The sequence below is a fragment of the Diplodia seriata genome, assembly GCF_021436955.1.
Source record: "Diplodia seriata strain FDS-637 chromosome Unknown scaffold_6, whole genome shotgun sequence".
Classification (NCBI taxonomy): Eukaryota; Fungi; Ascomycota; class Dothideomycetes; order Botryosphaeriales; family Botryosphaeriaceae; genus Diplodia; species Diplodia seriata.
The window spans coordinates 2,447,206-2,474,390 of record NW_027117313.1 but is presented as its reverse complement, the minus strand read 5'-3'; the positions used below and the strand labels follow the sequence as shown (position 1 = coordinate 2,474,390).

The following is a 27,185-nucleotide window of genomic DNA, read 5'->3' as shown; positions in this document are numbered from 1 at the left end:
ACATGCAATAGTCAATAGCAACCTTCGGAAGAAAGCAGATAGCCTACTGACACGACGGCTTGAGAACATGCTTTGAATTACCCACGAGTAGCACCAGGGAAAACGTGTCATAGACAGAAGGGAATCTATTCATGCACTTGAAACCACATCCACCCGTATACACACTGAATGCAATCACCCCACAGTTTCACAGTACACCTTGCTCCCCGTTCATCGCCCACTATGTATGTTTGTCTCCCCAATTGTTCACCAATACGTCCCCGCTTATTGCTTCTCTCCTTGAATCGTGGCAACGACCTTCCTCGCGTGCTTGCTGGCTCTGAACTCCAGGTACCAAACGCCCTGCCACGTTCCGGTGTTCAGCCTGCCATTCGAGATGGGAATCGTCACGCTCGCGCCCACGAGCGCCGACTTGATGTGCGCCTACTCCGAACAAACACCTGGTCAGCCCCAATCCCATGCAAACGAAACAGCGTGACGGGAGAGAAAAGAAAGCGCCACGCTACTACTCACCGGCATGTCGTCCAATCCCTCGGCGCTGTGCCTGTACAGGTTGCCCTTGCGGTCCTCGGGCGCGATGCGGTCCAGCGCGTCCGTCATGTCCTCGCGCACGTCCTCGTCCCAGTTCTCGTTCAGGCTGAGCGCGCACGACGTGTGCTGCACGAACAGGTTGAGCAGGCCCACCTTGTAGTCGCGCAGCTCCGGCAGCTCCCGCTCGATGTGGTCCGTCACGAGGTACGAGCCCTTGGACTTGGGTGGCAGGTGGATCGTCTTCTGCGTCCACGACATGGTGTTGGCAGCCAACGGCGGTTGTAGTTGTGGTGGTGTGGAGGTGGGGTGCGCGAGGGCTGGTTCGGCAGTAGCCGTCGGAAAACAGTGCGCGGGCGGGCAGCAGTCGCACTGCGGCAGCGAGGGGATTGACGGGATAGAGGGTTGGAAAGCTGTGAGTGGGAGCTTGAGTAGGTAGATGAAAAGATTGGGGAAGAAAGCGATAACAAGGACAAGCACAAAGCCGAAGGTATTCAGCGGGTTGGCGGTGGGGAGCGGCATCTTTTTGCGGGCGACGTCATTGGTGGTGGGGTCGACTTGGATGATGCAGCGCGGCGTGGCGGCGTGCCTAAGGAAACGGCGGCGTGCGCCCGCACTGGCGCACCTTATATGCACCTCGTCACCGCCAGGCAACGACATATTGTTTGGCATTTGCACAGGCCATGAGGACACGTTGTGGAATTGAAATTCTGATTTGAGCTCCATCTCACTACCAAATCCTGCTCTCCAAACCTATTGGGCCGCGGGAACAAGACAGGTCGTGGGGCAAAAAGCAGGCTGCAACTTGTCCGTAGACTAATCGGGAGAAACCCAGGAGCAGCATCGAAAGCAAATCATCGCAAAGACTCAAGTATGTACTCGGCCCTAAAGCTTCCAGAGACTGCTGCGCGGCGAAAGCCCTTGATCAATGACAACAGACCCGCGAGAAGCAGAAGACCGAGAAGGAGACCCGGGAAATTGATCAAAGATCGATCTGTTGAATTTTGTTCAATCTGGAGTGAATCGTAGAAATCGCAGTGTTGTTGGAATCCAGCGCTGAAAGAAGACGTCGCAACAAAGCCCGGAGGTATTGCGCGGCATCGCTAGCGTCCAATGTGTACAGGAGGCATTGTACGGTCTCCGAGAAGTTGAACCCGAGGACACACCGTTGTGTAAAACCTCAGGTTGGCTCCAAGCCGGACTTTACTTGGGGTGTGGGTACCTTGCAATACCGTCAGAACATCAAAGATAAGTACAGATGCGACAGCGCAAGTACGGGCAAGAGTGAACTTACCAATTGGTGCAGGCCTAGTCGCGGGTGCGAATGAACTGGCACTTGCCAAAGTTCTTGATCCAGTAGCCCGGTTGAAGGTCGTTCTCAATGGTGTTGAAGGTGCGCTGAGTCCAGCCTCCATCAAGCTCCTTCACGTAGAACATCTGGCCGTCCTCCGGATTACGCGGAACCATCTCCTGACCACGGTGGGAGGCCGAATCCTGGGGGTGCATGGCGTACGCAACGTTGTCACGGTAGACCTCGCTCGCAGTACGGCCGAACCAGTTGTGATGATAGCTGTAGGGGTTGTTGTAGCCCTGACCGTAGCCCGGACCGTAGTACTGGCCGGCGCCGCGAGGCCACTGTAAGATAATGTCAGCGACGTGCACACAGGATGGCCAAACGACGCGATGAAGAGCGAGGAAGTACCTCGTAGTAGTAGCTACTGCTGACGTTGTCGGAGCGGGGGCGGTAGTAGTAGGTGTGGTGGCGGTTGTCGTCGTCACCTGCAACCTGTGCGCCACTCAGTTGCTGAGCTTGGGCAGCCTGGGCGGCATGGGCAGCATGGGCAGCGTGAACAGCATGGGTAGCGTAAACAGCATGAGGTGCATAAGATGAAGCCTTGGGTGCAGCTTGGGACGGAGCGGTAGTGACAGCAGCCGCAGCCAGATGGATCGTCTGGCCGTGGTTGGCGCCCTGGGCCGCCCACTGTTCGTAGTCGCGGTATTGGGCGACGGGGTTCATGGTTGCAGTGTGGAGTCGGACAGTGCTGCGGAGTTGAAGTTGGTTGGAAGAGGAGAGGGCGAGGAAAGGGTTCAAGAGTGGTTGGAGAAAGCAGATCAGGTGCGTCGGGGCGGCAGCGTCCGAATGGAGAAGCGGCGAGCAGAGCGCCGCAGGAAGTGTCCTGACTCACCGACCAGTTCCACCAATGACTCCAGGAAGCCATGCTTCGGTGCTTCTTTCTCCTGGACTTCGGCTTGGGCGGGTCTTCGATGATGTACTCGGTAAAGGGCCAGCAGCCGCACATGGTAGACGAGCTTGGTAGAAGAGAGCGGAGGGGCGAGGGAGGAAGAGGAGCTGTTAAACGGGACGGGAAGTGGGACAGAGCACCTGCCTGCAGAGCACTCGTCTCGTCGCCACCGCAAGAATGGCGCCTGCCGTCCTCGGAAGCACCGAGGGCTGCGCCTGCCTGGCGGGGCGTCATCGGCGGGAGGCAACCTACGACTGCTCGACACATGCTCGTCTGTGTCACCGCATTGCCGCATGTTGTTTGCTTCCATCATCGCACGACTGCTCTGCCCATTCAACCCATTGGCGCTCTTGCGCATTTGCCTGTCACTTTGAACTCCAGGCACCTACTTCTGGCACATGCCACTCGTCTCGTTACGCTTACCCGCCTCACTTCACCTCTCTTCCCGACCATTTCACGACCTGCTGACCTCCCGCACATGTCCACGAGATGAGCCAGAAGCTCCGTGGTTTACGCATGTATCGACCATTTAGTATCTCAGCATTTCAGATCCGTAGTGATTTGTCAGACCACCTCTGCGGGATTTGCGTTCATTTGTCTCAAAACAGGGAAGAAGGGTGTTGACTCTCGCTACCTAGAATGTGCGCTCAGCTGCGGCCCGCATGATCAGCGGATGCAGCGAATCATGCTCACTGAATAGATACTGTTGATTCAAATTGCAGCAACTGACAAAATGGAATGTCGGAATGGTCAACTGGGAGGTGACTAGTAAAGAGTTCAAGGTAATCTACGTAACTTTGCAACTCAATGCCGATGGGCTAAATTCACCTTCTCGCAAGCCTTGATGCTGCGCTGTATGGCTGCTCTCCTTCAGCCCTGTTCCCGAGCGATGGCGCATTTATCCTCACGCGGTCAAGTTCTCTCCTGAAACCCTTCGGATCACGCGCCTGACGCTGTTGAACTCTCAAACGAGGCTGTCGCGACCGCCACAGCTCCAGCAACCTCACCTGACCACTTTGCGACTGCTCAGCCTTCTTGATAAGCGTAGAGACGATCGCGCGAGCCTGCTGTTGGCAGGTGGGAACGTCAACGTCGAGCAGGGTGCCGCCACAGGCGCTACAATGGCTTCGGAGAAAGCGCACGATATGGATTTCGACCTGTCGTCTGGTCATCCATACCAAGGCCTGTGAGTCGGGGGCGGGCTGTTGCAGGAATAGCACCCACATTACGGCGCCCTGCATGTAGCGGACAAAGGGATTAAAATCGCGAGGGAATCCCTCTTGGTATTCAGGACTCAGCAGAACGATTGCAGCAAGCCCGAGTATATCATGAGAGCTCAAGAATGAACAAGGCTGCTGAAAATGGGGCTCATGATGTCGGGCTGGCTCAGGCTGCGGCCGTGTATTGTCTCGGTGGCCACGGTGCTGACTGGGATGTTGCAAGGCTGAAGGAGTAGGAGGCATGAAGAACTCAAGTGCGTCAAGTTTGGCAAGCCGAACCGCCTGACGAAGGACCGTCCGCGTCCGCGCCGCGCTGTCGTCCGGCTCTGGTTCAGCTACCTGATGAGGGCGTCCCGGCTGGATTGTCTCTTCGCTGTCGTTGGACCCTTTGTCGGTGTCGCTCGCCGTACTCCCTTCACTGACGGTGCTCAAAAAGTCGTCTTTAACTGGACGATTCCGTCCGTTCGTCGCAGCGCGTTTCTGCTTGATCCATGCACTATCCTCAGCCGCGATTGGCCCCGAATCCGACGCGAATGGATGACTTCCAATCCAGCCATGACCCGGCTTGTAATCCCAGCGCATGGCATCCAGCACTTCATCGCCAGTTCCAAATCCACCGGATCCAATATAATGGGGCTCGTGCAAACCTCGCTCTCCGTCTCCGAAGTACGGGTCCATATGTGCGGAGAAGTTGCTGGGAGGTTTGTCCTTGGCACTGCTGGCCCGTCCAGAGGGTTGTGTCCGATGCCTCAAAGGCATGTCGTTGCGATTCAGGGGGTAGCTGCCGCTGTACGAATTGGCGGCCCCAGGACGCCCTTCGTGCTGGCTTTCCACGTACTCCGGCTGCGGAAAGGAAGGCATCTCGTTTGGTGACGCGAAGTATGCGCATGCGGTGACTGGCTGAGAGCACTCTAGGCCTACTCCTACTGGCAGCGAGCCATGTGGCGGAGGACGCGGCGGCGGGATGTAAGGGATGGGCAATATGGGTAAGGGACGTGGTCGTCTAGATTCGGATGTCAGCTCATGATGCGGCGACCTCTCATGCTGTCTTGAAGTGTCCGAACACAGATGTGCGGATATCGGCGGGTTGGATCGCTTTCCGGACCTGGGCGGGATGAGCGGCGGTGTTGCAGGTCTTCCTAGATGGTAGGGTGAGTTCGGGGTGAGAAACCCATCAGGTTGCCCCGCTGGAGCCTCTATCGTCATGGATTCTGTTGTGCCTGGAATATTGCTGATGGTCTCAGGGGTGGAAATCCTAAGCAGGCGCGAAAAATTGGAGGCTGGGCGGATGTTATCATTGAATGCCGGATGATTGCCACAGTGGCTGGGACGGACGCCTAGCTCCTTCTCGATGTCCTCCATGTCTGACTCGGAGCTAAAGTAAAGGGAGCTTGATTCGGTGTCAGAATCTCTCGTTGTTGCGGCCTCGGACATGATCTCGCGCGCCACGTCCGTGACAATCGAGGAAAGCTCGGCATGATCGCCCTGGACTTTGTTGACGGCGTGGTAGAGCACTTCGATCTTTTGCTCAATCATTCTGATACGTAAATCCATCTCCCGGCGCTCGTCCGCGGTCCTGGCCATCCACGCATCGACTCTTCCTTCATTGTTATGCTCTAATGTGAGCCTACTCTCTTCCTTCGTGCTCGCCCTGGTGTGGGGTGTGGTCGGCGAGGTAGACGAGCGCGAGGATTGCCTGAACTGGGAATTCCCGCCATCCCCATCGTCACCATTGGGATCTCTGCCGACTGGGTTGCGAGACTGTTGGGCCATCTTGACGAAATACTCGCAGCAATAAAAAAGAAGCGCCAAGAGTCAGCAGGCGATGAATATTCCCAAAGATGTTGTAATACCGAGAACAAAACCGTACCAGGGGTCTGCGGTCGAAGCGGGTGTTGCTGAGGGACTGGTTATCGGCTTGTCCAACATCGATGAATATTTTCTTGTTCCTTTGCTGAAGAGAAGCTGAGTGTCAACTGGGAGTAGGATCGATAGGGTTTTTTTGGTTGGGACCTTATGGACTGACGTTTTTATGGCCTGCCGTGTGCGTTTGTGGCCGTGGTGTTAACGCCTGGGGTTGCCGGCGGTGACGCTGGGCAGCAAACAGAGACCAGAAGTCAAGATATCGATTTGCAATCACCCAAATTCCACAGAAAATGATCTGGGGAAGCACTCATCATTAGTAAGTATACTTTTGTCCCGGTTCTCCATTACCGCATACAACGCAGATTGGTGCCAGAAATATCACCCTGATGTCGCCTTCCTTTACTTCCTACTGACCGTCTTACCCACCCTCAGAGTGCAACAGTTGTGATGGATGGACATCTTACTAGTACAATTTGACGCCCTCCGATCTCGATGGAGAGATTGAACAGCAGAAAGCTTCCGGCAAGTATCCCTTACACCTCACCGGCGGCGGTTCCAGCGAAGCAAGATATACCGCCGTTTTCGCAACGCACGACATCCGCTCCAAACGCATATGGCATGTCACCGGCGCCTCCATGACCGGCTTCGCCAACAATACGGCGATCGGAGCCAAAGCCGAGAGCCTAATCCGAGACTTCATGCAAAACGCCGGCGTCCGTCAAGTTCAGCTCACCATCGACCGCAACGGTAGCACCCTCTTAGATAGAGCCTGTATATGGAGCGAGCTGGAGCGCCCCACGCGCGCCTAAGTAGGTGGGATGGGCTGGATGTGGGGTTGACGATCAACACGCGGGATTTTCCGAACGGGGATGGCGATTTTGGGATATACTTGGTCTGCACGTGGCTGTGTAAATACTTGATGTACTGGCTGAGCGTTGGAAAGTCCTGCAGTGTTGTGAAACATGTTGCTTTCCAAGTCTTTGATCCCTGGATATCATTGACCGTTACTGGGCTTCTAGGTTGAAACCACTGAGTGACGGCCCGGCGTCCAAAGACAGTAGCCGGCTCTTGTGTAGATCATCGCATCGTTTGTCCGCCTGAGCACCTAAGACGACTTTGGTATCTCTTTAGCTTGCCCAATGTCGATTCCGAAATAGGTTGAGACAGACGCTCATCGCTATAGGTAGGCAGAATGTGCGATTGTCATGTCCGCGCCATCAAGGTAACCTCCAATCTGCCGTGACACCAGCAGTGGTCCCACAGATTGATTCCACACGTATGCCAACCCCACGTATCTTTATCTCCTTGAATACTCACCGCCATCAAGTTCAAGCCTCTGCGTTACGAACACCACAGCTCGATACCATCAGCCACGCCGATTGGTGGTCCCACATCTTCCGGTTGTCCGGAGGATCTATGGACGGTCGACAGGCGCCGGGCGGATCCCCTGGCTTCTCGGGCCGTAAAAATGTCAGAATCATGCCGAAAGAAAGCGGCCGAGCGCTACAGCGGTTTCGGAGTATGTTGTACGCGAGACATGGGACGTCGGTCCTAAGTCGGCATGCCGATAACGGCCGTTGGGGCACTTTCTCGCAGCTTGTATTGAAGCTGGAGTTGGAATCGATGACTAGGGTGACCTCGAGTGATGGATTGATTGGAATGCCATTGAATGGTATAGGGAAGAGATGTATTGTACGCAAAGACGCCCTCGGGGGTTACCGTCTGGGCGGCTGAGGATACTGGCGTATGGCCAATTCACCGACCGGCCGATTTGCAGCGGCAGCGGCGCTTAAGACAATTGTTAAGGGGGGAATGGTATTGGCTCTCTTGCTTGTATGGCCACCGATTTTGGACCATGGTGAGCACAAAAGAGAAGGCTTTTGATGCCATTGATGTCACCAGCATGGGACGCTTGGCTTGTTAACGATTGATGGCACAATCTCATGTTGCTTGGGAACTTATCTGGCAGGGAGCAAAGATGCGGCAAGGGGCTAGGTTTAGCGGCTTTGATCGGGATCGTTGTTCGATGTGAATCGAGTCTTGAGTGCTTTCTACGGTGTGTCTATGCCGACGGCCATCGTTGGCTTGCTGGCCACTTCTAAACATGTTGAACTTATAGCTGGACTGGTTATGATAGTGTCGAACGTGGTTCTCAAAATGGCCGGGGGTCGTCAAGGGAGCCATGGATATAGTTCAGGCGCCGTTGGGATGGCGATGATCTACAGCAGCTTTGTCCTCTTGCTGTGTTGTGCGTCAACTTCACACGTCTACGGGTATACTCACCCTGGACTCGGGGAGATGTGTCAGTAACAAACGTCGTGATGGCTGCGCTTCCGCAGCCTCAATTCGTGCGGATCCGCAGACAACGAGGTGTGAGTCGTTTGGTCGCGCCGGTGGCGTTTGTTAGAAGAATGAAGTTGGCCTTTGCGGACGCAGGTGCACGCATGGATGTACCATGCGTGTCACAGTCCCCAAGGCGTGGCTGCGATTGGACGGCTTTAGGGACGCAGGATAGGGCCGAAGTGAGTAGCCACGTCGTGCAACAAGGGCACCGACTTTTGCTATATCAGCAGCTCGACGGTTCCGCCCCTCGACGTGACCAACCGTGGTACGTATCTGTGTTCCACGGCCAGTATGGGGTCGGGCTAGTTAGCGCACTAATCCTGTGGGGAAGACGGAGGCATTCGTTGACACTCCGCATGCATTTACGTCATGGACAATGCCCGCAATATCGCGGCCGCAGACGAAACAACTGTATGTATTTAGCCGTGCCCGAGGACGTACCTGATCCATCACAAAGGGCAAAGATGGGCGCTGATCCCCGGTTCAATAGCAGATGAACTCCTCATCTGGTGACGGGGATTGTTTGGATGCAAGGAGCAATGACCACCGCATCAGAGTCAAGCAAGCGAAACGGAATCCTTTGCTGCGGTGCCGCACGGCGTTCGTTATCAACGATTGCACCATGTTTCATGTCCATTTCTCACACCAGTCGCCGGCTTGCGGATCCGCACGTCAGTACTAGTTGGTCGGGGCTGGCTCGCGCGAAACGGCGTTGCGGCGGGCTTCCTAGAATTGCGGCGCCGGGTTCGGTGGGCGTTCAGCCATCCTTCGGTCGAATCTCGTTCTTGCTCGCCCCGAGTCAGAGCGAAGTCCGAGACGGAACCGCAGAAAGAGAAGAGCTCTGGCGGCGACGCAGGCCCCAGTCTGGGGCCAGGCTGCAGGGCGGAGCCGCTGTAGAAGAATGAAGTTGCGGACGAGCGAGACACACGGCTACGATAAGGGGTGGCGTGACCCTACCCGATTGGGCCGCCGGCCCCCAAAACCGCCTTTTCTGCTGACGAGGGCGTGGGCATGCACAATTGCGGAGCACAGAAAGTCGGTGCGGCCCGAGCCGTTGGGGTGTGTGTTGCGGTTTGGGGTGATTGCTCCGGCTCGACCTTGACGGAGCCGCTTCAGCTTGATGGTCCGGCTGTTGATATCCTGGTTGTCACTATCCATGTCATGTGTGAAGAAGAAACTCAGTGTCGTTCTATTAGTATCGCAGCCAGCCAATTATCCAGTCGCTGGTCCATAAACCCAAACCCCTCCAACCCATGCAAACACCTTGAGATTCCACGGAATGTTCGCCTTCCTTACTCATAGGCGGCCTTAAAGCCGTCGGCGCCAAAGCTCACAGACATAGAAGTGTCCGGGTACCACGTGTCCAGCTCAGGGTGCAGGTCGGAGAAGCCGCACATGGCGAAGACGCAGTCGTCGGTCGCGAGCTCCTTGTTTACGTCTCCAACCCACCCGAAGTGACCCTTGCCGAGCTTGCAGTATGCCACCGCCGTGAGATCCTTCACTGGAGAGCGGCCCGCGCCAGCCGGGTTCCGGTACAGCGTCTCAGTAGGGTCGACGTTACCAAGGAAGTGGCACTTGGCGTTGTACTTCTTCTTGAGAAAGTTGTTGGGCGGGAAGTACTCGATGGTTTCGGGCTGATACTCGATCACGGCACGATGGTAGGCCTGCCAGGTCCACGCGCGGCCAAAGTGAGTGTTCCAGAAGGGAGCAAAGTCGGCAAAATCACCTTCGTTGAAGTCACCGGCGAAGACGACGTTTCCGCCCTTGGCGATGAACTGTTTGACCTTCTCCATGATGATGCTGCCAGCAGGGATGTACCCATGGGTGTCCTGGTCGCGGATGGTGAGGGCGTCGTCGGCGACAATGATGGCTTTCAGACCCGAGTTGTTGATGTGCATCAAGGCTTCGCCAGCAGTGAAGGCGGTATCGACGTGGGCATAACGCTGAAGGAAGCCCGACAGGCGCTGAGTCGAGTGACGGAAGGACTCGTCATTGTCATGGCCCGGACCAGCCAGACGCAAGATAAGGACCTTGGAAGTTCCAGCTGGAGCCTGAGTGGGAGTGGTGTCGTTGTCGGTCTTGGATGCGTACTGCGGAGCGAGGTCGTTTTCAGTCTTGGGCGGACCATTCGGAGTGACCTTGTCCTTGCATGGAGCCGTCTTCCAAGGTGGGGGCCCGGTGAACTTGATGATGCCGTCGTCTTGTTCTAGACCGTTATCCAGATTGCCATCCTTTGCCCACATGCTCACTTGAACAGCTATCTGAAGAATGCCCGTCATGTTGAGCCTCGCGGGTTGGCCGCAGGTATGGTGTGTGGAGAGGTAGAGAAGGAAAGGAAGAGCGAGCGAAAATGAGGCGGGCCTAAATGGGTTGACTGTAACTGCCCTTTGTGTCTGGACCCTGGACGCACCTTCCTTTCCCTTCTCGAACCCACGCGCAAACCTTCACTCACCATGTCTCCAACGCTAAAACCTTCACTCACCATCTCTCCAACGCTAAAACCTTCATTCACCATCTCTCCAACGCTACCGTCAGCATCTCACCCATCTTGCCTCACCTGTCTTGACTGCAGCCATGGCCAACCGCGCCTTCGACTCACATGTGGTGGACCTCGTCCTGACGCTGGCAGGTACTTGATCCAAACTTCTTCGGCCATACGCCTATCTTCACAAGGTATTTCCCCGGCAACATGGGAAAGGCAGGCTGCGAGATTGACAACAGCTAGGAATTACTTGGCGATTGCGGTATACACTTGGTTTTACCTGGGCATTCAGCAGCTTTGTGCGAAAACAGATTGATACCTGGGTCTAAGTCGGAAACAGCCCACCCATGTCTGCATGACACCGGTCGTTTGGCATGTGAGAAGAGCTTCCAAAGAGCATGTAGCGACGGGGTACAAGCGATGAGTATTGACTGCGTGCCGGAGCAGGAAAAACGATGATACGGCATTCCCTGGCTGACTCATGATGATGGCGTCACAGTGATGGACTGACATCAGTGTCAGACTGCGCGCGGGCCAGCAGCGGAAGCCGGCAGCATGCGAAGCTGCACGAGACGGAACCCCGAGTCTCCTTACCAGCTGTCTTTCAAGGTCATGCTCTGATGTGAAGGCAACGGCAGCATGGCCTCCACCTCCGACACCATCACCACCGCCACCTCCATCCTCCTCCGTCTCTCTATCTACGTGTTCCTGCGATGGGTAAGCTCCGTCGAATCGCAGACCCCACAATCCCGCTGACCCTCGAGTAGATCCCCACGAGTGTCCGTACAGCCCAATGCCACGCCCGCCAGCCCCAGCTGACGCTGCTTCCTCCAGATCGTCCCTCCACTTGCGACCGCTCTTATTGCTATCTACGTTCCCTCGTTCTTTGCCAGCTTCTGGTCCACCTCGCCCTACAAGGTCGTGTCCGATGAAATCGATATAATAACCAAGGAGACGGTTGCGCAGGGAGATGACACCCCGGACGTCGCTGAGAGCCCCCGCCCCGGCCCAGTCGAGGAATTGGATGTCGAGGAGATCGTTACCGTCCAGGAGAAGGACCCTCGCATCTTCAAGACTCTCCTGACCGGTCGACCGAGTCCGTCATCCGCCCTATGGAGCTGGGTCACCTTTGCCATCAACATCCTGCTGGTCGGCATGATGCTGGACTTGATCTACCGCGCCCCCGTGCTCTATCCCCAGCATGATCTTTCCTTTGCACGCGTCGGCTATGTGTCGGACAAGTCGGCGAAGCTCATGGTGCGCGAGCCGAGTTTGAGCAAGCTACCCATCTTTGTGTCGTATCGTTTCGCAGATCCGCCTTTTAGCCTGGACTCTGGACATCGCCCGCAGGACACGGCGTGGAAGCACGCCGGAAGCGTTGACTGGCTGTCCGAAGAGACGGACTACACTGCCGCCGTGGAGATCACACAGCTTAGGCCTGACACCAAGTACCAGTGGGTTTTGTCTAATAACCACTCAGGGTATCTCATTACTGCACCGCCGGCTGGGAAGATATCCGCAAGGGATGCCAATCACGGCAAATACACATTTCTTCACTCCAGCTGCATCAAGCCCCGTGTGCCCTACAATCCGTTCCAGCACCCTCTCTCTATCCCTGGCTTCGAGCACCTCGCTAAGTGGATTGACAAGCTCAGCGCGCACTTCATGCTCTTCCTGGGAGACTTCATTTACATCGATGTGCCCATCCGGCACGGCGCAGCGCATGAGGACTACCGGCGCGAGTACCGCCAGGTCTACTCGGCGCCGGAATGGCCATCTGTGTCAAACAAGCTGCCATGGATCCATGTGCTCGACGACCATGAGATCGAAAACGATTGGGACGGCAACGTGACCGGCGTCTTCCAGGCCGCCTACGAGCCGTGGCGCCACTATCAGGTCGCGGTCAACCCGCCACCGGTGCGCAGCACGGGTGACACTTATTTCTCCTTTACCCAAGGGCCCGCCAGCTTCTTCCTGATGGACACGCGCCGCTACCGCGAACCGGAGCGCGAGAAGGACCCGTGGGACTCGACGAAGAGTATGCTAGGCCCGCAGCAGGCTGGCGACCTGCTTGAGTGGATCAAGGCGGAGCCGGCCAAGCCGGGCGTGCGCTGGAAGGTCATCGTGTCTAGCATCCCCTTTACCAAGAACTGGCGCCACGGCCCGTCAAAACTCGACACATGGGGCGGCTACCTCGCCGAGCGTCAGCGCTTGCTCGAGGCCATGTGGGACGTCGGCGCAAAAGGTGGGGTCGGTTTCGTCGTGCTCAGCGGCGACAGGCATGAGTTCGCGGCCACGGCGTTCCCGCCGCCGAAGGACGGCAGGTGGCCGCAGAGCGCGACGGTGCATGAGTTCAGCACCAGTCCACTAAGCATGTTTTATTTGCCCGTTCGGACGTATGAAGATGTTGGCGATGACGAAGATGTTTGTCTGAAGTGAGTTCACGACACATAACTTTATTCTCGAAGCAGATCCAGGTGGACGGAGAAGAATTTGCTGACATTAGTTGCGTAGATACATCCCGGATGGCAACTCGAAGTTCGGTGCTATCGAGATCACCAGCCCGAAGACTAGCGAGCAGAGTATGCTGCAGTATCGACTGTTCGTCGACGGCGACGAGACATGGAGCTACACGGTGACGACGCCACCTAAGGCGGATGGGAGGAAGGGTCAAGATTCGTTTTGGGGGTGACGCATGTGCCAATAAGTAAGGACTGTTGGCAGTTCGGTGGTTTTCGTTAACGTTGATTCATAGTGTTCGACCTTTGGTATAGACTGTTCTAGTTGTAGCTGTGTCGGACGTAGGAAATTATAATACAGCTTAAAGATTACGTGGATTTTAAGTGGAAGTTGGTATGCGAATAGACGTAAGATACAAATACTTAGGGGCCAGGGCAATGGCAATGGCGCATTGAAGTGAGGAGAGCACTAGGAAAAAACCAAAAAAAAAAAACCTAAAAAAAAAAGAAAGCTTCCAGAGACCGACTAGCGAGATGATGGAACATACCTGAAGGGAACCTCAAGGCTGCACTGGTTGCTTAAGACGGAACCGGGCTTCTAATGAACGTCGGGACGGCCTTGTACGGCAGCAGGCTAGGCTTGGTAGACTGTGCCCCAGGTGCAATATGGAGAGAGCTGGCTTGCCACGACCCGGTCAAGCGGATGGCGCCAGGGTGTGAGCTGGCTTAGGTTGTAAGGCTACACATTGTCAGTGGCTTTGGCGGGGATGCTCGGTCAGTTGACGTTGGGTCTCCTCGAAGTCATTGTCGGGTTGGGAGGTTCGTAGAGCGATTTGCTCTGGCAGAGAGTTAATACTGGGCCTTGCGGGGATCGAACAGGAGGGTGGTCGGTCTCTGGAAGCTTTGGAAGTGGGCCGTTGAGCCACTTTTCTTTGATGGTGGGCAAACGCCACTCGCTGGGTATATGCACCGCTACACAAAAAAACTACTTCTTCAAGCCCACCACGACCAAGTTCCGCGGACTCAAGGCGTAGTCGAACACGGGCTCCACCCACGCCCTCTCCACCTCCGGCTGCTCCTTCAACCACAACCACCGATCCACCACGATCATGGCCTCGATCACGCCCGCCGCAAACGCCATCAGGCTCCACACGACCGCCAGCTCCTTCTTCCGCGCGCGGTACTCCACCTCGTACCGCGCGATCTCCTCGTCCGTGATGCCCTTCATCTTCTCGCGCACCTGCTCCGCGCGCTCGGGCTGGTCGGGGTTGCCGTCGATCTTGGCCAGGGCGCCGCGCACGTAGGCGACGAAGTTCGCGTAGCAGCTCTTCTTCAGCGAGCCGATGACGATGGGCTCGCCGCCGCTGCTGCAGCCGGCGGGGCTGACGGAGCCGCTGATGGTGCGGCCGTTTTCCATCACCCGGCTATGGCCGTCGCCGTCCTCGTTGTTATTGTTGCTGCTGTTGCTGGGCGGCGGCTCGACGACGCCGCGGTCGAGGAAGACGCGCTGCAGCAGGGCGCGGAAGAAGTGGCGGGTGAAGAAGGCCTCGCTGTCGACGGGGCCCCAGTTCTGCGGCGCCTGCACCGCCATCATGCGCGCCGTGATGTTGAGGCGGACGCCGACGTCGCCGGTGCCGGGCACGGGGTAGGTGGCGTAGCGGTCCGACATGGGGAAGCCGTGCGGGTCGAAGGCGTTGGCGGTAGCCTCGAGGCGCGGGTGGTTGGGCCGCAGCTGCGGCAGCTTGTACGAAGGCGGGCCCAGGCGCTCCGTCATCAGGTTGTAGCAGCAGCCGATCATGCACACGGCCTTGACGTTGGGGTTGAGTGAGAGCGAGCGCAGCCCGTGGTGCACGAGGTTGCCGCACGAGTGCAGCGATATGACCATGAGGTGCGGGTCCTGCGCGCGCGTGCTCGCCGTCACGGCCGGTGTCGTGGTGACGAAGGGCTGGCTGATGTCTTCTTTGGCCTCGGTGCTCTGGTCCTGCTCGGCCACCTTGGACGGGTCCACGATTTCCTGGATTACGTGGGCGAGGTTGCCGTCCTCGAGCCGGTGCTCGACGTATTGAATGCTGCCGCCGCCCTCTTCCAGCAGGTGAAGCTTGGCCTTCTTTGATCCCTTTGGCACGCCGTTGAATGCTTCCTTCTCGACTCGCCGCACGAGATCTGCAGTTCCCTCTGGCGCGAATCCTGCGAAGGCGTCCTCTTGCCCTTGCTCTTTCTCTTCAGATGCAGGCTGAGGTGCTGCCGTCGTCTCCTCCGGCGCATCTCCACAATCTTCGCACTCGTCCTGCTTCTTTCCCCTTCCCTTCTTGAACACAGCACCTTCTTTCTCCTCTTTCTCCTTCCTCCACTCCTTCTTATTTCTCAACACCACCTTCTTCGGCGCCAGCCCCGCCAACACATCGATCCCCTTGGCGCCTTCAATGTTATTCCTCCTACTCTCAATCCCAATGATGTTCTTCCCGTACGGCTCGCTCGCCAACGCCCTGCCCAAGTAGTTCTGCCCGGAGCCAAAATCCGCAATATGCGTGATGGCGGCCCCGTCACCGCCCCTCTCTCTCGCAATGTCGTCGGTCAACCGATCGACAAACGCCGCAAAATGCTGCACCTCATGCTGCTTCTTCACATTCATGCCCAGCGCGATATGCCTCGGCAGGCCCGCCACCTTCCCGCCCTTCCCCCGCACCGTCTTCGCATCGCCCGCCGGCTCCCACTCCCTCCTCAACGACAAGCCCCTCACCTCCCTCACAAACGCCAACAGCGACTCTGGCGGCCTCTCTCCCCACCCCTCGCGGCCCGTCGCCGCCTCGTCGTCGTCGAAAACGGCCAGGTCCGTCCGCATCAGCAGGTCCAGCACGCCCATGACGTCGACGTCGTCGCGCGCGAACCACGCCCGCCACTCGGCCGGCAGCACCAGCGCGTACAGGTCGGGCGACCGCGTGAAGAAGTCGAGGATGTGCACGCCGCCGCACAGCGTGCGCAGCGCCGTCGACGTCGTGCCGAAGCGCAGCAGCGCCGACACGTAGCCGTCGGCGTCGCCCGCGAAGTCGGCCGGCAGCGGGAGCGGTTCGTCGGGTCCCATTTTTCTTCTTTTTTTTTCTTACCTTCTCTTCTTCTTTCTTTTTTCTTTTTTCCCCCTCTTCCCACTTTTTGAGGAGGACAGATGCGAATGGATGGATGGTAGGTGTGCGGGATGCTAGGTGTTCTTTTTCCTCTTTTTTTTTTTTTCCGCGCCAGAAGACGCAATGAAAAATTTTCGCTGCAGGCGTCGCGTGTCCGGCTTTACGGAAGAGCCAAAGAATTCCGGGGTTTTTAACGGAGTCGTGTCTGTTGCCGAGTCAAGGGTGTTGTAGAAGTATGGACTTTTTTTGGTTGTGGGGACGGAAAGGGTCCGGGTCATTCGCGGACAGGATACCGAAATCCTTTAATCACGTGATGTTGGATGATGAAGTAAGGTGCATGTGGCTCACACCTTTTCCTGAAGCTACCCGTAACTTGGGCTGATAGTCGTGATGAGTGCAAGCTTGGTTACGCAGACCTTTTATCCTCCGACACAAGAAATCAGAGCATCGGAACACAGAACGTTGAAGATGAACTACTATTGCAAACTACGTACTGTACGGAATAGGTATATAGCTGTAAAAATCGATAAAGAGCTACTTTGCTGGTCGAAGAAAGCTCCACTATGCGACCACGCAAAGAAATAGAAAAAGATTCGAGGAAGCGTCCGTGGAGAACCACGACACCTCCCGTTCTTTGTTATCCTAGCCAAGAAGACTCGTAACGATGCATGAAAAGTTGCAAAGGGAGCCGCGCGCCATGTGACCTGCTTACTTGCCTGCTGGCCGGGGTTGGAAAGAAACCCAGCTCTTCCAGCGCTCTTCTGATCCAGCATCGGCAGTGACAGTCTACGGCCCCAGCCACGCGCAGCCCCAATCGGCGTCCGGCGAGTTTCATCATCGACCGGCTACCCCCAATCCACTTGGGGCATGAAAGATAAATAAAGCCTTTTCCCCGGGTTTATTCGTCATCGTCATCATCATCACCTTTGATTTTCCTATCCCGTTTTGCCCAGAAAACGTAATGCGTCTAAAGAGAACATGTACAAGGGGTCCTGCTACCAGGGTTTGAGTGCGGTCTGTTGTCAAATGGGGGGTGTGCGGTAAGGGTGGAGGGGATGGTGTGATGGTGAGAATGCGGAGAAATGGTTGAAGCGAAGCGTGTTTGGTGGTTGGTATATGTGCGAATAAATGGTGTATGCCAAAGGTGGAAACATGCGAATCCGTCGCTATGCGTGGGAGAGAAGCTTCGAGTTGCGAGGAACCTATGGGATCCTCTCCATCTCGTCACGAGCTCGGAGGTACTTGGTCGCCAGCTGATCACCGCCGCGCTTCGACATCTCCATCCAGTGCTGCGCAACGCACATGGTGATGGGATCGCTACGTGCCGGGTCTTCCCGCTTGCGATCACGCTGGAGCAGCTCCGCCTTGAACACCTCGGTGGGCTTGGTCAAAGGCAGCGTCGTGCGCGGCAGGAGATCGGGATGCGTCAGGTAGAAGATCGCGAGCTCACGCTCCGCCACCGCATCGCCCTCCTTGGCAGTGATGATGAGCATGTGTGCCGCATCCTCCATGGTGAACTTGTTCAGCGGGTCGTCCGGAGCCGGAGCGACCGTGGCATTGGTGATGCCAGCCTTCTCTGAAGCGCCGCTGCTGCCGTTGGCAGCGTGCTGCAGGGCCGCAGACCGGTTTTGCGTGTTCAGCGCGACAATGTCGTCCGCAATCTCAACCATGATCCGGCAGATATCCTGCTTGAGACCAAGCGCGGCGAGTCCGGCATCCCAGAACGCTTTGCCACGTGCAGTCTTGTCGAGCATCTGTGCAGGCACAAAGGATGCAATGTACTGTAGGTCGCGGAAGAGCGTCTTGGGGCGGATCTCGGCGTCGCGGAACAACCCGGTGAGCACATCGACAATCATGTCGGTGCTGGGTGGCCCGGTTGGCGAACGAGCACCGTTGCGGAAAGAAGGCGAAGCCGACTCTTGGCCATTGTTCATCATAGAGTGCGAGCGTCTGCCTTCGCAGTTGGCGATGGCTTCTTCCAAGTTCTGAGCCTGAACGTGATTGGCTGTAGCCTCGCGAGAGCTGTACTCGGGCACAGATCCCAACGTCGGAGACTGCGGCACCGTGGGCAACGTCTCCCGGCGACTGTAGCTTCGGCCGGTGCGGCTGCTGAGCGAGGCGATGATCAACAGCTCGAGCTCGTACAGCGCGTGAAGCTTCGAGAAAGGATTAGGGTGAGTGGCGAACTTGTGCAAAAGGCGACGGAAAGCAGAGTTGAAGGGAAACTCGAGAAGGCCGGCCTTCTTGGCGGAGATGCCCGCAGAACGGGCAGTGGCATCGGTGCCTGAGCTGGAGTGATCGGTCGAGGACTGGTTTTCTGAGCCGGGACGCTGCTCCTTCGCTGCGCTTCGGAGGTTCCTCATGCTCTTCTTGCGGGCGGCGCGCTTGCGACGCTTCTCTTCCTCCTCCTTGCGGACGAGGCATTCCTCGCCGAGGTCACCGGAGAACCATGAATCTGTCTCACTACCATTGCTAAAAACAATGGTCCCCAGATCACTGAGGAGCAGGCCTGTCAACGTTTGTTTCAGGTCCAGCAGGAACCGACGCTTGTCCTCATTGACGGTCGCCGACTGCTTCAGCATCACTGTGCCGCGGGAGGAACCCGGACGGATGCTTGTCGCGCTCGTAGGCGAAGTAGCAGCTTGGGTTTGGAAAGGAGACCAGAACGTATTTGAGGAATCAATCGACAGGACTGGGCTAGAGCCGCCGAAGTAATCCTGGGAGTCCATGAGATCGAGGGGTCTCGATCCGCTCCACTTACCGGAGTCAAAGCTCTGCTGAGAGCCGTTGCGATGCACAGAGCGCAAGCTGCTGTTACTTGCACGTTGCGCAAAGTCGAGACTGCGTAGGCTCGATTTGCCTAGGTGGGACTCGTACTCCTCATCGCCGGCAATGCTCAGAGTGCCGACGCCGGTCAGGTACAGATCACCCTTCTGGCGACCAGTGTCCAAAACCTCCTTGTCCCGACGGTAAAGCTCACTGGACCACAGGACAGGCCCGTCAAGAATGCCGTCGCCGACGAGCTTGTTGACACACTTGTCCAGCTCGAGACAGAAGCGATGTATCCGCTCTTCGCCTTTGCAGAACGAACTCTCGATTGCATACTGCTTGAGCCAACGCAAAGTCATGTCCGACTGTTCGTCTGCCAGCTTGTTGGGTCCACCATGGTCAGACGGCGCGGCCATCAGGTCGAGAACCTGCGCTTCTGTCTTCAACAGGAAGTTGTTGGCAACCTTGGACGTGGTGCGCGGCCGGTGAGTCTGAATTGGCTTGCCATCAGGCGTCTTGGTCGGCTGGCCCATGATCTTCAATGCCAGCGCAACATTGCGGGCTTCCTCATAGCCAGCCGAGTTGCGGACATCAGTGATGTACCACATCTTGTCTCTCAGCGACTTCATACTGGTCATCATGTCCTCGATGGCCATGTCATGCCTTTCCTGGGACTGCTTGAGCCACACAAACCAGGCCTCGAATTCCTCAATAGCACTACTTGACTTGGCGACCGACTCCCGTGGGCCCCGGCCGAAGTAGTTCAGAAGCGCAGCATACCCGTTGCGGGTAAGCGAGGCAGACTGGATCTTCCGCAGCTGCTGGAGCGTCTTGAAGTACAGGTGCGCGTTGACAAAATCCGAACGGGCTTGACATTGATTCATGGCAGCCTCGAGCATTGTGATGAGGACCGAGGGTTTCTCGTTTGCAGGATCCTTCAGGTCCGCGTTGGAGTTGCTCCGGCCGTGAGCTAGCTTCATTCGTGACGGAGGCGTTCCTCTTTGGTTGGCAAACATGGATGAAAGTTGGCTGTGGCTGGCACTGTGATACGGGTTCTTGTCACCCAGTGGCGCTGACGATGCTCTGTTGGGACCAGATGGCCGTGCTTCTCGGCGAAGGGCGGACGCTCGATTGCTGAATCCCTTGGATTCACTCTCTGGGGTGAGCTCCTTCGGGATTTCGTACTCCTCAACCAGCTTGACAATGGCCATTTTGATTGAATGGTAATCGTTCTCCAGCTCCATCCTGTCACCATGGCCCTCGTCTTCACTCTCACTCTCGGTTGAATCCTCGTCCGGATCATCCTCGATCTCAGTATCCTTGCGCATACGAGTCCTGAGCTCCTTCCCGTCTGAGGAAACGTAGAGGACAGCCCACTTCTCAGCACATGGGTGGCAGGAGCCAGTCGCATTGAGGATTCGGGTCATTTCCGAGCAGGTAATCCTGATCTTCTGGCCGTACTCCTCAGTGGGCTCCACCTTGTTCTCGTGCTCCGTGTAACCATTACCTGTGTTAAGAGGATGATGGCTATCGACGGGTCCACAATGCGGCTCAAGGAGCGGCTCCCTTGACGTGGTATCACTGGTCATGGACGATGCTGCACTTTGGCTCAAGATGGAGCTCGCGTCTCCGGAGAGCGACGGATTGCGGAAAGCCAAGGAAACACCAGAGATGGAGGAAGCGCCGGATGCTAACCCACGATGCTGGCCATCTTCGGTGTGACTGGATGACGGGCGTCTCTCAGGGTACAAGCTATTGACGATAGTGACAACATCGGAGGGACACATGACAACGAAGGGCTGAACTTCCACGGTTTCTCGAGGGGAAGTGATCGCTTTGGCAGGGAGAAGAACAGGCTTGTGGTGGCCACGAGTTCTGAACCTGTTCATGATGTTGTCGATGTGGTGGCGGATTTCTGGTAGGATCGGCACGGCTTGTTTCCTGAGTCGAACTATAAGCATGTTTCACCTTGCCTCGAGATTAATCAATGTATCCTACCAGTTGTAGGTCATGTCCAGGACCTGCTTCTGGGCCCGGATAGCAATTTCCTTCAGGATCTTTTGCCGCGCATGCTCGGTGATGTGGTGACCAGTCATGATGCCTTGGCTCTGTAAAATGTGAGCAACGATCCTCTCGCAACGCAATAAGGAGGCCTTACTTCCGGATGAATGATGGCGTTGAGAAGATACGTCGAAAAGAACCATCTCGAGACGATGAAGGTTTGTGCCGCAGTGCGGTGCTTCCGTGAGTCTTCAAGTTTCTTCAGGATTGCCGTACCTATTTCTAGAATGCCCTCAGGGATGCCTCCGGCGCTTGGCTCATCGTCGATGACCTCGAACAACTTCAGGACAGACCGATCGTAGAATTCATCCGCTGCAATCGTATCCTTGGTGTTCCGGGCCTCCGGCTGGCTTCTTTGCCTGGGGACGTCCTCGGTCTTCTCAAGGAGGAACTGGCCATCCTGAAGGACCTCCATGAGGTAGAGCTCCAGGTTGGTCTTTCCAGGCCATTCCCGCATCCCGGCCCAGGCATCCAAGACGCTCTTGATGAACTTGTCACTTCCCGGCTTCCCTTCAGTGATGAGCCTGGCACAAGTGGTGGACCAGATATCCGTCCGGCGGAGATCCTCGGTAGAGTCCGGACCAGAAGAGTTGGCAAAGATGGTGTAGATGAGGGCTGAAAGGGGATCATGGCGTTGAAAAGACAGTAGACGTTCTACTGCTGTGGAGCCAGACAAAACCTGAGACTTCTGGGCACTGGGGACGGGCTTGCCCCTGGCCTGCAGCGCCATGACAGAATCTATAGGATCCAGGGCCTGGCGGAAGGTAGTCAACGAGGCCAGCTCCTGCTGCGAAAGACTGGTGATACGGGTAGCAAGAAAGTCTGGGTTAGTGCGCAACTCCGAAAGAAACTCCAACAGATCATCCCGGATTTTGGTGGGTATCTCATGCATAAAAGTAGAAAATGAATTAACGCGCTCATTTTTCAGTGTCTTGGTCTTTCCAAACTCCAAGTCGGGTTCCAGCAGCGCATAGCGCCGAGTAGCGTCGCACGAATTGCGCACGTCGTGCAGCGCATTGTACAGCTGGGCAAAGCTCTTCTTGTCGTCGGACCGGAAGTGGTCGACCAGCGTCCGGTGGACCAGCTCTCCGCAATGAACCAGCCGCGCGGAGAGGGCGTTGGCCACCAGCGAGCGGTGGAGGCGCACGCGGGCATGGCAGCGGCGTTGTTCCTGGTAGCTCTGTAGCCGGATGAGGTGGGCTAGCTCGGCGAGCGAGGTGGACGAGGTGGAGACTATATCTGGGTTGAAGGTAGGCTCTGTATAGTGCGAGACATCGGCGGGGAGCAGACGCGGGAGACGGCCGGCGGGGGCAGAGGCAGAGACGGGCATTTGCGGCCGGGGCTGCGCGGGGGCGGGCTTCTCATGGTGTTGTTGCTGGTCGGGGTCATGAGTCGAGGTCTGCGCCAGCCGGCTGCCCATCTTCGAGGCGTGGTCAGACGGGGTGGGCGACCTGTGCGGGCTGGGGGACCGGCGCGCGGCGTCGCGGGGAGGGTCATGGATTTCGGGGGCGGACGGCGTAGGGCTCCTAGAAGAGACCTGGGTGACAGTAGGTGACACGGCTGTATAGGAATCCTGTCAGCGGATGCCAGCACATCATACAGAGGCCAGAGCTCGACGCTACGGGCAACCGGGGGAGGCGGCGCAGGAACGTACGCGGAGACGAATGGGCCGGCGCCGACGGCGAGGAGGAGAGCTGGTTGCGTCTGATCATCGCGCCATGGGGAGGCGCGCAAGTCGAGGCTCGAGACGTGCGGCGCTCGAGGTCGGACCGTGGTGCTTGGAGGAGAGCCGTTAGGCGTCGGGGGCACTGGGCGGGCACTGGGCGAACCTCCGGGCGCGCTGCATGGAGCGTCTAGCGCGTGTGAAGTGGCAGCCGTGAGCACTGGCACTGGGCTGGGCGGTGATGGCCTGCGGTCTGTTATCGATACGGCGCGCTCTCAGGGGCGCCACGATTGGACTCGGGCGGGCTTGACAACGCTGGACCGGCCTCAGCAGCAGGAGCAGCGACAGATATTTCGCCTCGCAGCGCGCTTACATTGGCCGCCGACACCTCAGCCAGTGGCGACTGCCCGAACCTCTCCATCGATGAACCCGGCTGCATCCTGGCAGCGCGCGCCGGGGCGCCGCACGCTGATTGGGCTCGCCGTGGCAGACGATGAGTTGGCGGGCCTGCGACGCTGAGGGCCACCTGACGCGCTTCCTCTATTCAGCCTCGTGCATGCCCCCGACCAGAAAGTCACGATGCGCCTGCCCCTCCAGCGCCTGGCTCAGCTTGCCGCCGTGGTGCTGCTCGTCGCGCCGCGGAGGCTGGGAATCCCCGCCTGCCAGCCGCCCGTCCAGGCCAGCAGCGAGAGTCGCAGTAGCTGCGCTGCTCTAGTTGCTGGGAGCTGCCGTAGTCCAACGGCGCTGCGGACGGCGCAGCTGCTGCCCAGTGCCCGGCGCTGGGCCTGTTGACCGCATCTGCGGCCGCGCCCACCGCAGCCAGAGCGGGCTCCAGCAGCGGTCGCGCCGCCTCTCCTGCTTGTCGCAAAGAAGCCATCGACGTTGCGGTCAATCAGTGGATCAAGTGGACCGCCCTGCTGCACGGAGCCCTGATGCGCTGTCAATGCATGCTGGCCGTCGCGCTCGCTCGCTTCTCGCCTTCTGCAGCCCATGCTGGGAACACCTCCTCTCCAATGAGTGCCGGCCGGTGCTGCCCGTCGCGCTCCGCCGGCCTCGAGCTCGACGGGACTGCCGCCCGCGAGGCGATCTGTGCGGACTTCGACCGCCGTGCGAACCGTTGAACCGTGGCGATGCCGCCCTGTTCTTCACTATGCAACTACGCGCAGGCGGGCGCTGTCGTGCCATGGCTGGCTGCCGCCTTGACTCAGATTTTATGCGCCAGCAGCATAGACACAGACCCCGGCTGTACGCCATCAGAGCCAGTGAATTCATTTAACCCCCGCGCTGCTATAGGCGGCGTTCTGCTGCGCCTTCTGCAGCCGGAGATGAGGGCAAACACCCGGCCATTTTCGTGACTGGCCTGGCCGCTGGAGGTGGTTGGAGACAAAATGTAACCTGTGCCATGCAGATAGCCGCAGGGAACCGTCCTGCGCTCCCCAGCCTCAGTCCGCCGCGCCAAGCCGCGCTGGCAGCCCAGAACCGCGCGTCACGTTGACTCTGGCTCGTTGCGACAGCTGGCGCTGCATTTGCAGACGCGCGCACAAATGTTGTTCAACGGTCGTGGATACCCAATGTTGCTTGGGCAACGCTCCGACACCTTGGAGCAGGTACCCAACTGCGTCCGACCAGACGTGATCTGGATTAGGATTGCTGATCTTGCTTGTCCCAGAGGAAAATCATCTTCGGCGCGAATTCTACCGCACGTACATTTTGTCCGAGATGCAGCATCGAAGCCTGACGAATGTTCCCGGCGCCTAGCAGAAGCCTAAGGTTGTCCCAAACGTGCTGGAGACCCTCACGCCCCCGCTACTTTGCGCGGGGCTGCTGTCTGTTGTCAGTACACGCGACATCACCTGAATCCGTGTTACTCCGCCGCGCGGCTAGGTCTTCCATAGAACTTCAACCAGCTCATCGAGGTGGAGCCGGATGGGTACGCCGTAGGACTTTGGCAACCGCCGTCGTGTCGTGGTGAGACGGTTGACCAGCCACTCAGGGTCGTCACAACAAAGCCGCCGTCTCGATCTCGTAGATATGCGAGATTCTCAGCATTGGACGGGAGACCGACATTGCTGCTCACTGAAACCGACGAAAATAGCACCCAATGACGGCATACGAAGCTGGCGAAACAGGCCATGTCTGTCTGAATCATGCAATTGTCCGCGAATGAAGGAAGCAACGATGCTGCGGATGCGCGAGAAGCTCGCGCTTCGCATGTATATCGGTGAAGGTTAGGGCTAATTGTGGATTGAGGTCGTCAACGGATACACGTGTCTGCGGAGCATCTTTTAGATCACTCCGCAATTACCCGAATGGGCCACGATGTAACCCTGCCACCGCTGCCAGGCGCCACGACCAAACTTACCTCCATCAGAGCCTCATCCGAAGTCGGTTGCTGGCGCTTAGCCTCCTTTTTTTCAGCCCCGCGCCATTGGCGGGGCAGTGGTAGTGCAGTCACCTCATCTTTTCCCTCAGCAGCGGCGCAACCTGCTTGCGGCTGGCGGCAATGTTCTGTTGCCGCCATACCTTTTTCCATCCAGGATCATGGCCGGAGACATGGAACTCACCCTCCAGCTCTTGCAGGTCCAGTTCTTTAGCTGCAGAGTCGGCAAATGCGCGAGCCTGCGCCGCCGCACGGTCTGATAGACCCCAGAGCAGCAGCTGCCTGCAGAACTCGCCGTTGTCGTTGGAGAATGCTGTCATGATCGCATACATCTCCAGCTCCCGCTGCTTGGCGAAGTCTCCGAGGGCGTCGCAAAAGGACAAGTTGCCGTGCTTTTCCTCTTTGGCCTTTGCTTGCAGGAAGTCGAGCGGCTTGACGACAGAGCTAATGCCGAGCTTGACCCCGCCTTCGTTCCACTGCTTGTAGTCCTTGCGCAGGATGTCGTTTAGCGCCAATCGGCCGATGTCCTGCTTCGCGCGGTTGATCTCATCGTAGAATTTGTCCCTATTAAATTCCGGGTTTGTCCTGTCACACAACATGACTCTGGATCCCAAGTACCCGGACGCGGCCACGTCATGCTCGGTGGTTTTGTCCTCGGACGTCAGATTCGTGGTGTCTATCAGGATGCTGGCCAACGCAAGCTGCGCGGCCTGCGCGTCCCACAGCCGGACCTGGCCCGCATCGTTGGCAGCCTCGTCGGCTTGCCCATGGGCGGCCCCGGAGAACACAGCCGCGGAGGATAAGGCATCCCACGTGGGGCGAAGGAACTCCGTCACCAGGCTTGAGCAGCTGCCCGATTTCGATATCACTCGGGGCTCGTCGCCAGTGTTTTCTGGGACCTTGTGCTCATCGTCATGATGGTCTATGACACCTCCGACCCGCTCGCCGTACACCTTTCCCAGAACGCCTTGCAGCGCATTGTGATCGACCAGGATCCACTTTGTGTTTTCCGGCAGCAGCGTCTTCCCAATTACGTCCAGCGACGGAAGGTCGTCGAGGGTAATGAGGTGTTGCGGCTGCAGGTTGGCGTGGGGGAGCAGGTCAAGAAACTCGGGACGGATTTGGATGTCGGCGGCGGGGATGTTGACAACGGGAATGTAGAGCGGTGTGAAGGCGTTCGGCGGCGGGCGCTGGCTGCGGAGGTAGGCATAGAGAAGCGAACAGGTCAGAGAGTCGAGGTCTGCAAGGCGTTACCAGGGCTTGACGCGCACGAATACGGGAGGCGCGTACCAGCCGATTCATTGCCGATAACGAAGGTGACACGCTCGCGGCGGGCAATGGCAGTGCGCAAGGCGCTCTTTGCGTGGACGAGGAAGCTGCGAATCGAGTTTCGCGGAAAGGCGCTCATCCTGGCGGCCGAGGAGGTGGGAGTTTGTCTCGGCTTCGCGGTGCGGCGCAGCTGTCGAAGCTCTGCTTGCAACCTCGTCAATCGCCGACGGGGGTCTGATGTCACGCCCGAGGGGCAGCGGGTGCTCCGATCCGACCCGGCCCAGCTACAGATGCCGTGACCGCCCAGGGCTCATTTGTGCCTTCCGCAGCCCTCTCGTTCGCGCACACTTCCACTCACCGTTTTCTCGCACCTCCTTATCGACCTCAGCCGCACCATGGCGGATCCCGCGAGCACCGAGCCTGCAGCTGCTGCTGACGGGCGGACTCAGTCGGAGCGCGCAATGGAGCACCTGGAGTGGCTCGGCGGGCAGCTGCATCCGCTCGAACAGACCATTCTCCTCAACAACCTGGAAAAATTCATGAAAGACCCCGACAACATGGTAGCTCGCATCAAGCGTGGTGAGCGGCCTGCTGACGTCTTTGCATCCGATGCCAACGAGCCGTCGACCGGCGCCGGCCCACCCCCCACCGAGCCGCCCGGATCGAGACGGCGACGCTTGAGCTCTGGTCAAAGCAGAGCGCTAAATGGATCTGCCTCCGCTTCATCGACATCGACCGAGACGGCACGGCGCGGCGTGCTGAGCCCTGCGCAGGGCGCGG

General features: G+C 57.7%; 7 protein-coding genes across 7 annotated transcripts; 1 reads left to right on the top strand and 6 right to left on the bottom strand.

Annotated features, from left to right (window-relative positions):
• Nucleotides 1–264: 264 nt before the first annotated feature.
• Nucleotides 265–789, bottom strand: SLS55_006627 (uncharacterized protein; the record flags this gene model as incomplete). The annotated part of the gene is made up of 2 exons (XM_066778056.1): nucleotides 265–423; nucleotides 514–789. The coding sequence occupies 2 exons, from the start codon at nucleotides 787–789 to the stop codon at nucleotides 265–267; spliced, it is 435 nt and encodes a 144-aa protein (XP_066632151.1).
• Nucleotides 790–1,836: 1,047 nt separating this feature from the next.
• Nucleotides 1,837–2,545, bottom strand: SLS55_006626 (uncharacterized protein; the record flags this gene model as incomplete). The annotated part of the gene is made up of 2 exons (XM_066778055.1): nucleotides 1,837–2,163; nucleotides 2,399–2,545. 2 exons carry the CDS (start codon nucleotides 2,543–2,545, stop codon nucleotides 1,837–1,839), a joined length of 474 nt encoding a protein of 157 aa, XP_066632150.1.
• A 6,947-nt stretch (nucleotides 2,546–9,492) lies between these two features.
• SLS55_006625 (uncharacterized protein) lies at nucleotides 9,493–10,479 on the bottom strand (the record flags this gene model as incomplete). Its single annotated transcript, XM_066778054.1, has 1 exon — nucleotides 9,493–10,479. The coding sequence occupies one exon, from the start codon at nucleotides 10,477–10,479 to the stop codon at nucleotides 9,493–9,495; it is 987 nt and encodes a 328-aa protein (XP_066632149.1).
• Nucleotides 10,480–11,321: 842 nt separating this feature from the next.
• SLS55_006624 (uncharacterized protein) lies at nucleotides 11,322–13,374 on the top strand (the record flags this gene model as incomplete). Its single annotated transcript, XM_066778053.1, has 4 exons — nucleotides 11,322–11,399; nucleotides 11,450–11,461; nucleotides 11,517–13,117; nucleotides 13,197–13,374. 4 exons carry the CDS (start codon nucleotides 11,322–11,324, stop codon nucleotides 13,372–13,374), a joined length of 1,869 nt encoding a protein of 622 aa, XP_066632148.1.
• A 752-nt stretch (nucleotides 13,375–14,126) lies between these two features.
• Nucleotides 14,127–15,773, bottom strand: SLS55_006623 (uncharacterized protein; the record flags this gene model as incomplete). Its single annotated transcript, XM_066778052.1, has 1 exon — nucleotides 14,127–15,773. The coding sequence occupies one exon, from the start codon at nucleotides 15,771–15,773 to the stop codon at nucleotides 14,127–14,129; it is 1,647 nt and encodes a 548-aa protein (XP_066632147.1).
• A 1,692-nt stretch (nucleotides 15,774–17,465) lies between these two features.
• On the bottom strand, nucleotides 17,466–22,423 carry SLS55_006622 (uncharacterized protein; the record flags this gene model as incomplete). Its single annotated transcript, XM_066778051.1, has 3 exons — nucleotides 17,466–20,973; nucleotides 21,031–21,140; nucleotides 21,191–22,423. 3 exons carry the CDS (start codon nucleotides 22,421–22,423, stop codon nucleotides 17,466–17,468), a joined length of 4,851 nt encoding a protein of 1,616 aa, XP_066632146.1.
• A 2,784-nt stretch (nucleotides 22,424–25,207) lies between these two features.
• Nucleotides 25,208–26,544, bottom strand: PPX1 (Exopolyphosphatase; the record flags this gene model as incomplete). Its single annotated transcript, XM_066778050.1, has 2 exons — nucleotides 25,208–26,376; nucleotides 26,427–26,544. The coding sequence occupies 2 exons, from the start codon at nucleotides 26,542–26,544 to the stop codon at nucleotides 25,208–25,210; spliced, it is 1,287 nt and encodes a 428-aa protein (XP_066632145.1).
• Between the last annotated feature and the right edge of the window lie 641 nt (nucleotides 26,545–27,185).